This window comes from Paralichthys olivaceus, chromosome 18, assembly GCF_024713975.1.
Source record: "Paralichthys olivaceus isolate ysfri-2021 chromosome 18, ASM2471397v2, whole genome shotgun sequence".
NCBI lineage: Eukaryota > Metazoa > Chordata > Actinopteri > Pleuronectiformes > Paralichthyidae > Paralichthys > Paralichthys olivaceus.
In genome coordinates, this window is record NC_091110.1 from 15,436,896 (window position 1) to 15,454,240 (window position 17,345).

The 17,345-nt window shown below is 43.0% G+C and overlaps 1 protein-coding gene across 2 annotated transcripts; it reads right to left on the reverse strand.

Moving 5' to 3' along the window:
- Positions 1 to 481: 481 nt before the first annotated feature.
- Positions 482 to 14,162, reverse strand: LOC109626509 (ras-GEF domain-containing family member 1B-B-like). Of its 2 annotated transcripts, none has more exons than XM_020082527.2 (14): positions 13,944 to 14,162; positions 6,874 to 7,431; positions 6,595 to 6,717; positions 6,041 to 6,178; positions 5,324 to 5,539; positions 4,867 to 4,941; positions 3,364 to 3,456; positions 3,068 to 3,170; positions 2,607 to 2,686; positions 2,369 to 2,464; positions 2,184 to 2,279; positions 1,534 to 1,657; positions 1,344 to 1,416; positions 482 to 1,237 (listed from the first exon to the last, which is right to left on the reverse strand). In XM_020082527.2, exons 2-14 carry the CDS (start codon positions 7,423 to 7,425, stop codon positions 1,204 to 1,206), a joined length of 1,803 nt encoding a protein of 600 aa, XP_019938086.1. In that variant the 5' UTR covers positions 7,426 to 7,431; positions 13,944 to 14,162; the 3' UTR covers positions 482 to 1,203. The 2 variants fall into 2 exon arrangements, with proteins under 2 accessions (XP_019938086.1, XP_069369951.1); XM_069513850.1 differs by lacking the exon at positions 13,944 to 14,162 and adding an exon at positions 11,882 to 12,277.
- Between the last annotated feature and the right edge of the window lie 3,183 nt (positions 14,163 to 17,345).

Here is a 17,345-nt window from a genome sequence, read left to right on the forward strand (position 1 = left end):
AAATAGCTTAGCGACATAGAGCCAGCCAACCAGCAACAAGCTCAGTGACACTCCAGAGAAAATACGTGAAGAGAAAAACCTTCTGATACAAAATACAACTTAATACTGTAAAGAACGACGCCTTAAAATAGGAGTCACCAAATCCTATAATACAACACACAAGACCACACTGAAGTGCAATTGATTTAAGTTGCATGATTATCATGATGTTGCTGTCACAACTTTGCATCACCGACATGGAGTAAAAGTGCCCACATCACAAAATATTAAAAACAGCAAATCTGGAAATTTGAGCCCGAAAGATAAAAATGAGCCGACGTGAGCTGTATTTGTATTTATGTGAAAATATGAAAACTTTCATTTTACAAATAAAATAAATGCAGGAATGCATTTATGTTTTTACTTTTTCTTTTTTTTTTTATTCCACATAATTGGTTGTATTTGTGTTTTCATTTTATTTAGAGTTATTTATAGTACATTGATGTATTGTCTTGCATTATGTGTTCAAATTAGATGGAAATGCTTGAGTTACATGAGAAACAGCCATGAACCTGTGTTGTGTGCTCAATATGCATCAAAATCAAGCACTCGACAAGAAAACAAGCAGCAACAATACTTCAGCGAGCCCGTTGTTTATAATACACATCGATGTCCCGGGGTGGATCTCTCTCCTCTCTGTGGTCTCTGACTGAGCTCCAGCCACTTCCACAGAGAAGCAGTGCTAATGTTGTAGCTGATGGGGTTCAAAGACTCCTGCGGGGCTGTTGATGGAGTTCCACTGAAGATATAAACATCATCTGAGACTGTTTGATGACCTCAGGAGTCACCTGATGTCCTGTAAGTGCCTCACACAGAGCTGATGAGGAGGAGGAGGAGGAGGAGGAGGAGGAGGAGGAGGAGGAAGAAGCAGGGTGGGTGAGCCACATCAGTAATCTGAGCTCTTCTTGGGAATCATTACTCGCAGGACAGATGGTTGTAATAATAACCGCAGCACTGAGGTCCTTTGGCACCAAAAACTGTTCATAACTCATTTATGCTCCTTGAGATCTCAAAGCCCAGATGATCTGTTCATTGATACGATTGTGAGCTCGGCTGCATTTGTTCGTCCTGCACTGTCGTGTCCATAAGATACAGGGAGGAATTTGTAGCTTTAGAATAAAATCCTCGTTATTTACAGTCTGTAGCGCACATCAGATCCTTCTCTTACGACCGGTTCTCGCGATGCAGAAGAGAAGATCTGGAAAATAGAACACAAATAACCAGTGTTACTGTTGATTCACTTATTTAATGCTGTGGTTAAAGAGGTTTGATGGTTTTGATGTGATGCACGTGTCAAAACTCACCTGAGAGACCTGCGACTGTCCTTCTCCATGTTGTTCTCTGGGCCTTCGCTCTCATACGAGGCCAGATGCAGCTCTGCAGTGAAGAAACAAGACAAAGTGAGTTTGAGTTTTTTGGAGGAAAAATGAAACTGTCAGACTTCACCAGACTGACAGAGTTATTTTTTGTACGGGGAGAAGGTTGGACACTGACCGTCTTCACTGAAGACCGGCGTGGTGACCAGGTACTGGAGGATCCGTCGGTCTCTGTCGAACGGACAAACCACCTGACGCCAAACCAGGAACTCGCTGACCTGCTTCGCCAGCTCCCAAAGTTTCTGTTGAGACACGATGATGAGACTTCATTAATATTCTATCTTATCTTCAATATTAATTGGGAATCTTTCAAACAATTCAGTGACTGACAAGTGATTTGACAAAACGTAGGAGGTAAAAGATGAATTAAAAAATGAGCCAAACATTCAGATTTAGAGACTAACGCAAATCAAAGCAAAAGAAAAGTTAAGCTAATAAAAGATTGAAAAAAGTGGTTAAAGCAACACATAACTTTTTACTAAGTTAAACAACGTCAAATAAATAATGATGATCCACACCAGACTCTTTTAACACTGATGCCAAATTAACAGCAAACATGTTGTTGGCCTGTACAGAGCCACAAAATACATAAAATCCATCAAGGTCCACAAGGGGGCACCACTGCATTACATGTAAAGGCCTCTGCTCATACTAATACTGTGAATGGTCAAGTATTACTGTGTTTATATGAGACTAAAACACTGTTTTGTTTCTTCTGTATTTGAACTAGCAATTGATTTAATCAAATAACTAAAACTGTGAGCTGACCTCAAAGTTGATGTGTCCGTTGGTCAGCCGGCTGGCACAGCCTTCGTTCAGGAAGTAGATGTCTTTAATGAGCAGACTAAAGAAAGGAATCACGATCTGGAGGAAAGAGAAAAAACTTGTTTTAGATTTATGTTTTTTACGTTTTGGAACATCACGTCAATAAACAATCCTGTGTGCACGCTCACCTTCTCCTGGCTGCTGTGAGCCGTCTCCGACCGCTGGGTGGCGCCGCGGAGTGCAGTGCGGTAGTTACTGAAGTTACTGGACGGGTCCATCTGATGCTGAAAGAGGTCAGACAGAGGAGACGTTCAGCAAACACAAGCACATGGACACAGGCATTGACATGGAACATTTTGAGAAGGATATAAAACCAACATGTTATCGTGCATCTTAGATGTAAACATGCAGGGTTTTTTTTCTCACCTCCAGGATTTCAAATTTGTCCATGTTGACTTTACTCCAGGTTTTCTTCAGCCTGGCAATGGGACTCATGTTCATCCCAGCTGAGAGACGGAGATGAGATGAGTGAGCAAAGTATTTATAGAGACAAACCTGAGAAACTGAGCAGGCTCCAAGCCTTCGGTATCTCTACGCGATTAAACTGCAGCTGGCACTGTATTTATTGGCATCATGCATTTTGCTTTATTGGCTATTCAACAAAGAAGTGATGGGATCTGCAGTTTAACTACACCGGCCTCTATTCAACAACAAGCTGTGACAAACTGGTTTAGTTCCAGGTGATCTGTGAGAGATCCTGCAGGATTTCTACTTCTCCTCTATGTACAGTATGTGAGCGGACACAAGTTATTCTGCACTGCATTACCCAGAAGCCACCTGTCAGTGTTGTCTGCTTTTTATTATGTGTTGTTTTTTTGTGTACTCACTGATGATGGCCATAAGGGAGTTGAAGTTGCCGATGTTGAAACACTCCTGAGCCACGTCGATGAAGAACTCTATGATCCGCGCTCGGTGTTTCTTCTTCACTGGCTGTGATGAGAGCACATGACAGGAAGTCAATCAAAGCTGCTGTCTAACATGTTGTATATTTTAGCTTCAAAGGGAAATACAAAACTTGAGATACATGAGCAGCTGCAGCATCTTGGAAGAAAGAACATTAGTAGAATAGAATAAAAGTAAAACCAACATCTGGATATGAACAATGTAAAAAATTACAACGTACCATACAGATCTCAGTGGCCACCAGGAAACTCAGTCTGTTGAACCAGTTGACGTAGGCCTCCAGGTTACTGGTTTTACGCTTCCGAAAGAAACCCTGAAAAAAAGACAGAAGACAGAAAAGTGTGAGAACACATGAGGGTCCACGGACTTGATTTGATGTTTTCTCTTTCTTTTTTGTGTATTTGTTAGTTTAAGGAGCAAAACAGCGAGAGGACTGACTAACTGACCCCCATCCGTTAAAAAAGACCATCAGATGTGGTTGAAAGCAACAGAAGGAACCTTGAGTTCCTGTTTTTGGATTTTTGTGAAAACATAATTTTATGGGTTTTAATTGTTATAACAGTCAAATGTTTTAAAATAAAAATATGAGGGGAAACGTTTGCTGCCACTGTGTAATTTCCTCTGCAGATGGATCCTCAACCTCTGGATCTCACACTGGAGTCTGTGACGTGTCAGTGGTTATTTTCATCTCATCTACATCTGCCTCTGGGTCTTCACTCGGTGAACCTATTTGCCTGAGGCACTATTTTTTTTCTTATAAATAAACATAAAAGCTCTGTATAAATAAACTTGACTTGGCCGTGATGATGTAATCCAGGCTCTGTTAAATGCTTACACAACAGCAGCAGCGGCCCACTCCAGTCAAACTTCCCTTCTACACTTCAGGACCCCTTACGCTGACTCAACCGCTCTTTCATACAAAAATGGGGCTTACATAACCGGTGCAGCACCGGTGAGAGCCCGAGATGAAACGCAGTCACAAACTCCAGCTGAAAGCCCATTCTCAGCAGCGCTGATTGAAATCAACCCTTAAGCTGACTCACTGGGCCACTTAGGAAGCAAAGTGCCCTTCAGATACACTTAGACGTACGCAGAATGGCTCTTTCATACTGTGTTTGATGCATTTTCAAAAGATGAATTCAAAAAAGAATAAAAAACACTGAACAAATTCACATTTTATCTGCCAGAAGGATCTTTCATGTGGTTTCTGAGGCAAATTAACTTGAAGTGAAAGAAACTGCAAATGATGCTCGAAGCGGAGCCAAAAATGAAAAGACGATTAATCAAAATAATAAAAACAGACTTAGAAATGCCTACAGACAGTCTCCTTCCTTTGCTGCAGATAATTGTAAACAGGTCACAGATCTAATGTTCCTTAGCTGACTTTACACATGAAACTATATATGTAGCATATATGTGGCGAGCTGTAGCTCTGTGGTTAGATTTATCTGCTAATTCTGACTCCAATTAGTTGATTTAATTTTGACGACATCGTGAAATCAACTTTATAGTTCAGTGCAAAGACGGTTTAATCGTTTAGAAAACCTTTTAGTCAGCAGGGAGAGATTCTAGATGGATGAAAGCAAACAAACAAACGAGAGTCAAGTAAAACGTGTTCGCAGGGTTGTGATTGTGAAAGAGATAAATATTGCTGAGCTGCAGCGTCGAGGAAGAAGCTGAGAGAGACGATAATTGGTGTCTGTGCATTCTGCCTCAATTGTACCTTATGGTTCTCTAGAGGATCCTTCATGGCGAACGTCTGGATGAACTCCTCAGGACCGATAAAACTCAGTCTGTCCTGGAGGCAGAGGACGGGAGCAGAAAACAATCAGGACAACACGAACAGTAATATACGAGATAAAGACGAGGACGGAGACGACGAGGGAGGGTGGAGATCAGGAGGGAAGAGACACTAAAAGACATTTATCCTTATTTATGTTAAAACTAACATCCGCAAACAAAACATGGTTTATAATGAAAATATCAAAACAGAAATGTAATGTCAACAAACAAGCAGGAAACAGAAGAACTCAGAAACTTTATTGTTTCTTTGAGGCACAAAACTATAAAATGATGCATCAAAGAAACAATAAAGTTACCAAATTTAGTTAAGTTAGTAAAATAAGATTATTTGCAACCACATGTAAAAACCATCGCTCTGATTAGGACCAGGTTCTCACCAGTTCGATGTGTGTGAGCTGCTGAGCGAGGATGAAGGGGTCGTCGCACACGCTCAGCACGTCGCTCCTCTGACCCGAAGCCTGTTTGCTCTTCAGGGAGGCGGGCCGCTCCAAGGCCACGGCGTTGAGCGCTGCCACGGCCTCCTCGTACTGGCCGAGCGCTGACAGGCGTTTGATCAGCCGCTGGGTCATCTGCTGCATCGCTCGCCAGGAGTACTGAGAGGCACGACACAACATGACTTAACAACACGAATCAGAAGGAAACTGAAATTTACGCTTAGAGAAAAGAATGTAAGCACTTGGGTTGCATCAGTCAGATTTCCTGATTACAAGACCTAGACACTCTGCAGCCACAGAACGCAAACAAGACAAAAGCTATGTCCCAATTCAGGGGCTGCATCCTTCAGAGGACTCCACACTGCTGCAGAGTGAGTAATCTGAAATGAGATGGTCTGATCTATGGAGGATTTCCTAATGGACACACTCTTAGCTGATTTGAATGGTTGCGGTTCAGCCACCCGCGTAGCTAGCTCGTTAGCTTTCTCAACAGCACACAATGAATCCACCCATTGGATCCTTTATTGCTTAGGAATCTAAGGACACATTTGTCGGCCATGTTTGAAGGGGCTTTCAAAATGGGTAAGCTCCACTGTGACACAATCACATCCGTGACACCAACATCCACAGAGCTACGCTGCGATCATACGTGACACTAACCTCATCGCCTCGGGCCACGTGGTGCGTCATGTCCTTCAGGCAGCGCATCATTCTCTCGTCCCTGAAGTCGTACGGAAACGTCTCTGTCCACTCGGTCAGCAGCTGCACCAGCTTGGGTGCCACCTCACGGAAACGGATCTGAAAGAAGGATCACAACACGGCACGTTAAGGGTCAGTGAAGTTCACTTTAAATCAATTTATAGAATTTATGGATGCAATCTGTCTTGGGACAAACTCTTCTCGACCCCGCTGTCGCTGTTTGTCTGTGTGAGACAAAATGCTGCTATTATTTGTTCATTTGTTTACTTTATTGTTCCCATTAAATGTGTTCCTTCACTTTTATTTCCCCGGTGTCAGTTTGAATCCCATCTGTCCGTCTCTGGACCGGCTTTGCTTATGAAATGGTCGATAAATATTTCCTCCCAGAGAATGGCTGACAGAGGCATGTGTGGGTGAGAGTGTGACATTGTTACAGTGGGTGTGAGTTTATGTGGGTGAGACAGAGTGAATTGCGGAGAAATAATTATAACCGTGTGTGTGAGTAATCCTCCCACCTTGTCCAGCAGGGCGTCTCCGGACCGCTGCTGCTCCACACACAGGTGACAAACCCGCGTCATGAGCTCGTACGGATGCAGGAAGAGGCGTGAACTCAGCAGGAAGGTGAACACATATGATCTCTGATGACAAGGAGACAAAACAACACAGGACGACAAAGGTCAGCGCAGTCAGGATGGCGGACATCTTAGCTCAGACTGATTTACTATGTTTACAAACATTTGGAAAAGGTCACGCACTTCTTAAAAAATGCAGAGAGTATATTTACTCGAACTTACATCGGGGTAGTAGTCCACTGTGGGAACCAGATGCTGAATCAGAGCCTCAAGAGATGCTGAAACCAAACTGTTGTCATGGTAACACATCTCCCCATAGCTAGCGGTGATGCCATGTCCGTAAAGTCTGGCTTTCCCCGCAGGGGCGTTGTTGTTGTTACGGCAGGACTGCTCGCTGCTGCTCCCACTGCCGCTGCCGCTGCTAGTACTTGTGGTGGTGTGGCGGTATGCGCGGCCCGGACAGGAGCTGCTGTGCTGTCGAGGGCTGCGAGGCTGCGGTGGGGAGTACGGGTTCTCGGAAACCGCGTAGTGGCTGCTGTAATGATGCTCCTTTGCCGTCACGGAGGAGACGGAGGAGCTGCGGTAGCAACCGTGAGGCTGCGGGATGTCGTAGGGGTTTTCTGATCCAGAATAGGCGCCGTTGTAGATGTTTTCCTTTGCGGGTTTGGAGGTGGTGCCGTTGCGGTACGGGCTGTGAGGCTGAGGGTGGTTGTTGTTGTTGCTGTATGGCGCACAAGAGCTGAACTTTCCCGCATACGGAGTTGTGGGAGGCATGATGAGCTGCAGAAAAGACACAAGGAGGATGAGGTTAGGTGAAAATCTGAATGTACTCAATTTTATATCATGATACTGAGAAACAATTTATTACAATCATGGAATAGATATTAATCCAAAAAGTGTAAAAGTCAAAGTAAAACCAGTTCCATGAAGCAGTTAAGCACCTTTTCCTCTTTTTTGACACGTGTCTCTAAGTGAAATGTCCTGTTTTCTGGTTAATAATGACACGTCTTCTCTACACTACTTCAATATTCACTGCTGCTGAATGAGCTACTGCTGACTCACCGTGTTTTAGTCAACATCACAAATCACTCTGCTGCACTTTAACTGTTGTTGATCAAAAATCCTGAGTACAGATGTCTCTGGTAAGACTTTTACTACTGTGTTTGTAGTGCAGTGTGTGTGACTCAGTCCGCTCCGCCCTCCATCACGCAAAGCAGGGACTTAAAGATGTCTGCGATAATAACTGCACTTAATCACATAATGTTACCCCTCCTATGTTTACTGTTTTGGCTTTGATCTGTTGCAATATACCTCTGTGAAATTCACTTTCTCCAAAAAAAAAAAAGACAAAAGTAATTCACTGGTGGATTTGGTTTGTCCACCATTTTCTGCTTTATTGCATCTTTTGCCACATTCTTGAAGCAAACTTGTTGGAAACGCCAGCAAGGGAGGAGGGAAAAAAAACAACCAGGCCGACAGATGGATGATCTCAGGACAGCAATGATTCTTTGTCTTAATGGTTAAGATAATTGGATCTGAGGTTGGTAAGCTGATCCCAGAGCCCCACCAAGGCGTGCTTTAACTCTGGAGCCATCGTTATCCTGCTACTGTTGTCTGCTTTGGAACCACATGCCAGTGTAAATCTAGCCACACACACACGCACACAGACACACATGCACATGCACATGCCCCACACAGCGACGTATGCACATGCACGTTTCACTGTGCCAAAAACTAAAACCCTGCAGGAATCCAGCAGACTTTTGTTTGTCCATCACAGCACCAACAGAGGAGTGTCTGCCTGAGCCAACATCTTACACACACACACACACACACACACACACACACACCCTTGTCCACCATGGCGCCGAGCCTCGTGAAGGTATAATCCAAACACACACACACACACACACACACACACACGTCACACATAAACAAATGATGGTTTGAGCGACACACTCATACACCCTTGTACACCACAGCACGTGGCGTGGTGCCAGTGTAAGCCAGTCCAGTGCCCGCCTGTCTTCTGAACTCTGTGATCTCAGCCTGCTGCTGTCCCTCTAACTCGGTTAAAAAAGATTACAGTGGCTTTACCTTCCTAGAGTTTACGATACGTAATCTGGTAAAAGCGCAGCTCTGGTGGTCAAGTCGAGATAAGGATCGACTAAGCAATATCCACCCCCAGTTTGGGTCGTCTCTGTTTTGCTTGTGTTTGCAGTCAGAGGTGACCTTACACAAGAGGAAAACACGTCTAGAAATACAAAACCCAGCCTTGGTTTTTCCAGACTGCACTTCCTGAAAAGTTGACCCTTAAGGATAGCTGTGGTTTTCCAAGCTGCACCACTGAAATTGTACTCTTTCTAAAATCATAGGTTGGACTCTCTGCGGGCGACTTAATGATGACGTTCGGAGCATAATTTCATATTGAACGCATTGTTTACATTCTCTTGTTTGTAAACTTTGAAGATCGGAGCCTCGTGGACAGGTTTGATGTGGTGATCGAAAAACACAGGAAAAGGAAGAGAAGTGTATAGTTTTGTTTTTACGTTGTCGCAACAAAAACCACACGGGTAAAGTTTCATGTGTGCAAGGGTTTGAACTTTTTAAAATAATAAAGAAACAATGCACACTTTCCCTCAAGGCTACAGCAGTTTCGTAATGCAACACAACAGACAGTGTTCTCCTGCGTGCACCCAAGGCACAGACTGAAGTGTGTGTTAGTCTTTCATGTCATAGCCGGGTTCATCAAGAGGTTGAGGCTAATGGAGCTGCAGGCAAATATCATGGGGTGTAGACCAGTGAAATTTGTCCAAACCGCGTCAAACAGACGATGCAGTCTAGAGTTTTCAGCAGTGACAGTTTTCAAATATCCAACTGCATGTGAATGCAGCCTTTGTTTTAGTGCATAATGAAAATTTGAATGCTCCTTTATTTTCAATCCGACAAGAATAAATTAATTGGGGGCAGCGCTGGTGTTGATCCGTTCGTTCTGCAGTTGTTTCCCTCTCGGATCCCTGCAGGTTTGCAGAACAGTAACCTCGTTCCCGAGCCAAAAAAACAAGCGGAATCTTTTCAACCTTAAGGCTTCAACTTTGGACTATTCCTCTGAATCGCACAATGTGGTTTTTAAAGGTGCACCGAGTCTTTCTGAGGCTAGTTACAACAGGAGGGGGGTGGGAGCGAGGGGGAGGTCTTCAACAATAGAGGTATTATCTATCCTGTCATGGCATTAACAACCGCACAAAGACCCCCAGGAAGAGATCAGAGCAGATCACAGCAGATCAGACACACACAGCAGCTTTCACACACTCGCTTTTTCCACCGTCGGGCCGTGTGACGCCCTGACTCTGCGTGAACCGAGGGCCGGGATCATTTTCACATCAGTCAAACCAGAAAGCAGACTTTCTGGTTTTGTCCTGTAGGTGTGAGCTGTCATTAAACCTCGAGCGTCTGTACGGCGTCATGAATCTGCCCTTTTTGTTTTTACTTCTTTGCAAGTACAGCAAACGTCTTACATACATACCAGCATACATATGTCGAAACTCACATATTGACATAAGCAGAAGTTACAGCACATGGCTCAAGGACAGCAGCATTACACTTTACGATACATACAGCAAATAGTAGAGTAAAGCAAGACAGTGCAGCCACACAGTCATTCTTAATGTCCTTATTCAGAGCCAGTTGAGCCCAGCAAGCATCTACCTACTCAACGACCAAACAATAGCCGGTGCTGAAACCCCCTGATGGTTCACTAAGCAGGAGCCGAAAGGAACAAGAGAAGATTTGTTGGCAAAGGCTCCTTCTCTGTGTCGTCTAAACAAATTTGAAGACTTAAAGCAGGGAGTGTTTAGAGAATATTTCAGAATTGTTGTCTTTTCATGTTACAGCAAAGTCATCTAAAGCAGCTGTCAAGCACTTAGGAAGTTGTTTGACTAATTTGTTGTGAGATATTTGCTCCGTCTTGCCCAGATGAAACTTAAACCAATAACAAAGAGACTCCAAATATGTGCCACAATCAACAAGGAGGCCACTTGTGCAATGTTCAGAGTGTAATTAAGCATAGTGCGGACATGTGACGTGAGATAAAAACTCATCAGGAACACCCTGCACCTGTAAAACTATTTCAGAGTCATAAAAAGGCCAATGCAAATAAGTGCTATCTTTATACCTGACGCACTTTGACACTAATAAGTTCCAGCAGGTAAGGAGTGTCAGCAAGAGAAGCGTGCGAGTGTGAGGGAGCCCTTCACTCTCAGCCTTATTCCTGACAACATACAAGGTTAAAGTCCGGGCTGTGCTCATATCACTTACTCGTGGTTTTGTCTAAACTCCAAATTAAACAGTTGTACACGTACAGAAGTGAACTCTTTAAAGAGAGCGACCACACAGCTTGTGACTTTTAATCTTCACTTTATCACATTACCTTTTTATTAAAAAGCAAGGTCCTCCAAATCATTATCAATATTTTTATTGGACTCTTGCTTGGAATAAAACTATGAGACCCTCCCTCAAATATCTGAAAACAGTAAAAAGGTTTGAGGAAATCCAGCAAATCCCTAATTTTGCGTGAAGAACTGCTACGTAAACAGTCACTGAATTAGTGAACTGGAAACAAGTCGCAGGATTCTTGATTTGAAAAGAACCCACATACACTTGCACACAGAAAAGCTTTTTGATGCAATTCCAAACACACGTCCATGATGAGGAAAGGTCAAAAGACCCTCCCCTGCTCTTCTAAGAGGAAATGTCACACTGCCCTCCCCTCTGCATAAACCCTCTGTCGTTTCCGATCCCTTTTTCATGCTGTCCCTAAATCTGCCAGAGATTTCCATTGAGATCTCTTTAAATGGACTGTGCAAGAAAATTCCAGAGTAAAGAATGCTTATGTACAAAACCAGGAACATAAGAAGCATGTCAAATATTTCAGATGTCTAGAAGATAGGGTGGGTATGCAGTGTTTTTTTTTTTCTTTCACTAGAAGATGTGTGATGAAAACCTTATGGGAATAAGTCTCGGACTCGTTCTAACATTTGAAAGAAACTGACATTGGACATATCTTCTTCTGTTGTGTTCATACTTGTTATATATGTTTGAATAAACAGCTGAAAACGAGCATTGGTCCAGATGTTATTTTGTTCTACTTGGCTGTCCATGCATGCAAAGCTCTTTCCACCATGTTACACCCATAATCCACCGTGTTGTGAGATTATTTTCCTGCGTTTACCTGCTTAAACTACGTTTTTCTTTACAAACCGCACCACAGTTCTCATCCTCTCGACAACACGATCACCAGACTTCAAGCGTCACCATCACCTGATCAAACCGACCCACACCAAAGTGAGGAAACATCACAGGGCTCCAGCGATCTGCTCCATGGTCACGCTCGAGTAAGCGTACGGGTCAGATAAGGCCAGACACCAGACGCCTGGGGACCCGATGACCAGCGTAAAAAAAAACAAAAAAAAACTGCACCTGCACCTAAATCTGATAAACGGGCAAACAGAGCCGGATACAGACAAACACCTGACTCAGATGGAGTGGAGAGATATGAGGGATACAATTCACATCCACTGCCGGGCCTCCCCCACCCCACACAAACACACAGCATTCAAGTGTGAGTGTTGGCTTTACAAAAGCAGGATTGTAAGTGCAGCGACGCATATACACACACACACAGACACACACACACACAGACACACACACACTACCCCTAACCTTAACTAGGAACCTCAGAAATGACGTTTTGACTTATTAGGAGCAGGTTTTGGTCCCAGTGATGTCGACTGGTCCTGAAAAGGTCAGTGTTTATATTGGAAAAGATCCTGAAGAGGAAACAAAAACGAGTAGAAACACACACACACACACGCGCACACACACACACATACACAAATACTCACACACACCTGTCCCTGCTATGATCTGGTAGGCTAGTACAGTATTAACCCAGAGACAGAAAGGATAAAGACAAATTATCTCCTCTGCTGTCAGGATATAATAAACCTAAGCTTGTGTAGGGGCTTTTCTCTCCCTCTCGCATTCGCCCACACACATTTTTACATCTATAAACCTACAGATCTCACATCTGTATGTCACACAGTTCGATTCATACTAAAATTAAGCTGGAATAAGTAGATTTGAGCCACAAAACAAGAGGATTTAAACGTTTTCAGACCAGCTCACGTCCCAAACGCTGCTTGTTCGTTCCCTGACTGCGTTTGTGTTAATTATTAAATGAGTTTAATTTGACTTTAATTCGAGCAGCCTGACTAGTGAAGCAAACTGGGGCGTGTATTCCAGCAAGTTGAGGGGAGCAGGTTTATTTTTAAAAAAAGAAGAGAAAAGAGAAGGTGGACAAACAAAGAGATGATTCAAGCTTTTTTTAAAGCCTGTTTGGGCAGAAGTACACACAGAATGTCTCTCATTCTTTTTTCTTTCCCCTACAGACACGCACACAATCTGTTATTCTCTCCCACTCTCACACACTGGTACACACACTCGTACACACACTCGTACACACACACCGTGCCTGGTCTACATTATGAGCCTCCAAACTGAGTCAGAACCCAGTAAAAAGTAAAAGCTGACTGTGAGAAAGCCATGCTGTGCAAACCTCAGTCCCATCGCAGGTGCTGGTGAGTCATGTTTGTTTGTGGATGACAGCCAGACTAATTATAACTCACATGGGTGGTAAACAATAACAACAACAAATGTTGCCATGTGGAAGACAAAAAAGACAGGAGGACAGAGGGAGGATTTTTTTTTTGCATCGATTTGTCAAAGAATGAACACGAGCTTTTGACATCAGTGACTTTAAAATAGCATTTTATCAAATGAAGCTTCCTAAAGCTTGATTATATAAAATCTAAACACCTCGTTGATGTGGAATAAACAACTGTTTTGAGTTATGCAAAGTTTATTATTATGTCTACGTGTGATTTAATGACTTTGAAATAGCATTTAGAGAAATTGAGTGTGAAAAGGCTCAATTATACAGAATATTAACATTCAGATTAAATAAGATAAAATAATCATTTTGAGTAAAGTTAATTATGACTTCATGTGACTAAACGACTTTAAACGAGGATGAATGTGCAAGAGCTTCATCATTAAGAGTCTTCACATTTAAATGAAATGAGATGAACAGGATTTTTAAGTTGTGTAAAGTTTATTGTCGTGACCTCATTGCACATCTGGAGTTACATAACATGTTCTGACCCAGTAAAAACTTTGCTGCTGACCCTGAAGCACCGACTCATCAACATCGACCGACACCGTGATGGACTCACCTCTGGACGCGCTGCAGCTCAGGATCCAAAACTGCACAGACAAAAACAGAAACCACGGAACCGGCCCTCCTGCAGAGACGGAGTATTTCCGGTGTTGCACTTCGTCTCCTGTGCAGAGTGAACGAGCTCGGTGGGAATCAAACACGCAGACTGGGTCTCAGGGTGCTCGGCTCCATTGTTCGCCTCCTCTGCTTCATGTTTGAGACGATTTGAAGCGAACGAGCCACAAAGCGAGAGACGTATTCAAATGACTTCCACACAGCCGGGAAAACCCACCAATCACAGCGCGGGGGCGGGCGCCTCCAGGGAGGGGCTCCGGCCAATCGCAGAGGAGGAGTCGGGAAATCGAAATCGTCGGCGGCTCTGATTGGCTGGCGGGAGTTCTCTTTTCTTCTTCTTCTTTTTTTTTTTTTTATTCTAACCGCAGCGCCGGACCTGTGGTAAAGCGTGTTTCTGTGTGTTCGATGATCTGAGGCCAGAATAATGATTTAAATTGTTCATATAAATTTCTGCTCACTCGATATCCCACAACATTTCATTACCGCTTCTTGGAATTCACTCTCCTCCAACACTTGAACACCTCGTGGACATGTTGAAGTTGCTCCAATTTGTGTAATTCCTGAACATTTGGTTGGTTAGAGGCTCCATTCATCCCTGGAACTATCAGGCACCGCAACAAACACCTCCGACTTCACTTTATGAAGTTGTTGTAGTGATCATGTTAGACATCAAGCACCCGGAACAAAGTTGGCATATGGTTCACTTTTGGATGAATTTGATGCCGCCATCGTCCTGAGACGTTCAGATGTTAATGACGCAGACTGAACTTTTCTTTCGTTCAACCAGCTGCTCTGAAAGTACAACAATCACAGCTCCTGTAGCTAACTTAAGCTATAGAACAAGTATAAAAGGTGTTTCCTTCATGACATACATTATATCTTCATGCCAGATTATTTAAATATCAAGCTGCTTTAAACTTGTGCCACGTTTCATTACATCTCGGAACTCTGGATCACGTCACTCCAGAATAACCCAGAGATGATAGTGTTGGAGTTGTACAAGAACAATGTTCTGTATACACACGCCAGCTAGGCATTGTTAGCAAGCACATTTTTACGCAACACCATAGTAGCACGTTAATGGACAGTACTATGTGTACAACACAGGAGTAAACAGTAAAAACTTGAGGGGGCATTCAAGTTGCAACTTCTGACTTGTGATCGGAAAATTCAAAGCTCTAAAGCTGAATGGAAGGCTGCAGTAAAGGTTCTCATCACATTGATGTTTGTTCAAGTGTCCATGGTGTCTTCACACGATGATCGCTACTGTGCAGACTCTGGCTCCAAGTGATGTCTCTGCCTCAAGATGGCAGAATTTTGGCTCCATTTCTTTACGGTGAGAGGAAATGGAGCTGCATCGTCCATCTTTATATAAATTCTACAAATGAATGTACAAAGAGTTAGGAAGAGAGGAAATGCATTAATTGCATGTTGTGGAATCAACTTTTTTCCAGGAATTAGAAGTCTTCATTACAATTATTTTCAAGATATCCGAATGGACTTTAAAAGGATTTTAAAAATCCTTAACCCATAACATGAGATTATCCTTGAATTGAAGTGAAAACATGAGGATTATCAAAAGGTTTTAATGTAACAAAAGGAATATTTACAGTGAGGTCTTCTGTTTCGGTCTTGTTTGGGCACCAGCAGGGTTAAACCAGACCGTTTTTTTTACTGTGTTTGTGTATAAACACACACCTTCTCTTTTCTTAATCTCTTTTTCTAAATATTTAGAATATGCTCTACATTTATATGCTCAGCTCAATCCAGCGGTCTAATCTGCTCTTAAATATGGTAATTAAATCAAGGTGGGCGTACACCATACCCTCCCATCAAGTACCACTGCACTGCTGCCATCCACCTCAGCCCAGTGCTGTTCTTTTCATTGCGTAAACATCCAATTACATAAACACAGCGTTACATTTACAGTACAACTGGGCCCTGAGCCTGTGGGCGGCGCTCCTTTTTTGCTCACTGACGCCTCTTACATTCTGACACATCAGCATTGGGGCGAGAATAGCTGATCTCTGAGTCTTTCAGGCTGCAGGGTTTTCTCATTTCAATAACCCAACTCCTACACCAAGCACCCGAGCGCTCGGCTTCCGGCTGCGTGGATGACAACTGCACAGGAACTAAAGTGCGCCACGCACATGCATTTGCATATACATATGCCCCTGCTTCCGGTGGTACTTGACCATGATGACGCTCGATGAATGCTTTTCCATTGACTTCTTGACACACAGAGTGCTGAGGAGTACTTACTGTCAGGCAGATGAAATTATTTCAATCTTAAGATTTAGCTCAACTGGCGTCCAGCATGAAGTAACCATCCCACCCACTATGGCTCATAATGTATGTTTTATTGATGTACATCTTTTTTCTCATGAATTCATCCCTCAGTAGAATTGCCGGCCGTGTTCCACCGCATAAACCATCTTCATGTGATGTTGTCAGCTTGAATCCCCTCTTCAGATGCTTGTTACATGTTACCTCCAGTCTGCCATAATGTCTCATGTCTCTTGAAATCTTTAAATGAGGACAAACGGTTCAAGAGGTTCAAGAATGTTTTTTTAAACACATCACACCATTCCAATCAGTGTATGGTCCCATGAAAACGAAGCATATAGAAACAGAGCACTAGCCATGCATGTCATTTGATTACTTAATTGTCTTAACAAGAGAGAATGTAATCATGGGGACACACGATGGGGACATCGTGCAGGATTTAAACTGCAGCCACAAGTTGGTTAAATGAAAAGGTGCATGGTTTAATTGAGTTTGGGTGGTTTGTGATTTTCCTCCGCCCACATTGTTCAGATACATGATGGTCGGAAAGAATACAGTTGAGAGACACATGTCCTTTTGTCTTTGGAAGGCTTGAGTTTATAAGTTTAAGTGGCTGACCCTTATTTGTATGTCTGACTTAAAGCAGATAGTATTAAAGTAAATGTCAACAACGTTGGGGAAAATGTGAAATAAGCCAGAGTTGGTACAAATTTAATACATATCAACTGTGACATATTATAGAGTTTAAAGACCAACTTTCAATTACAGTGAGTTCAGTTGCATTTAATTAGTTGTGCAGTGCAATTTGTGATTCACCAGTTAGGCTATAAACACTTTTAATATCAACAAGGGTTCAGATAACTTCTTGTGTGTGAAAGGTTTTCACTTGTGGTGATGAACACACAGAGAACTCTGCAGATCCTTTAAACTTTACGAGCATCTTTTCAGCTCTTTGTTCTGGTTTGCGGGATGCAGCTTTATTGTTTTGATTGACTCTCCCGGCTCTCATCACATCATTTTTTTGGTAACAGCAGGCAGCTATTATAGCAAAAAAGCT

Coding starts and splice junctions, on each gene's coding strand:
- LOC109626509 (XM_020082527.2), bottom strand. CDS start 7,425: ATGCCTCCCACAACTCCGTATGCGGGAAAGTTCAGCTCTTGTGCGCCA. Junction 2,280..2,368: donor CTCACAGCAGCCAGGAGAAG/GTGAGCGTGCAC, acceptor TCTTTCCTCCAG/ATCGTGATTCCTTTCTTTAG. Junction 1,658..2,183: donor ACGGACACATCAACTTTGAG/GTCAGCTCACAG, acceptor GTGTCTCAACAG/AAACTTTGGGAGCTGGCGAA.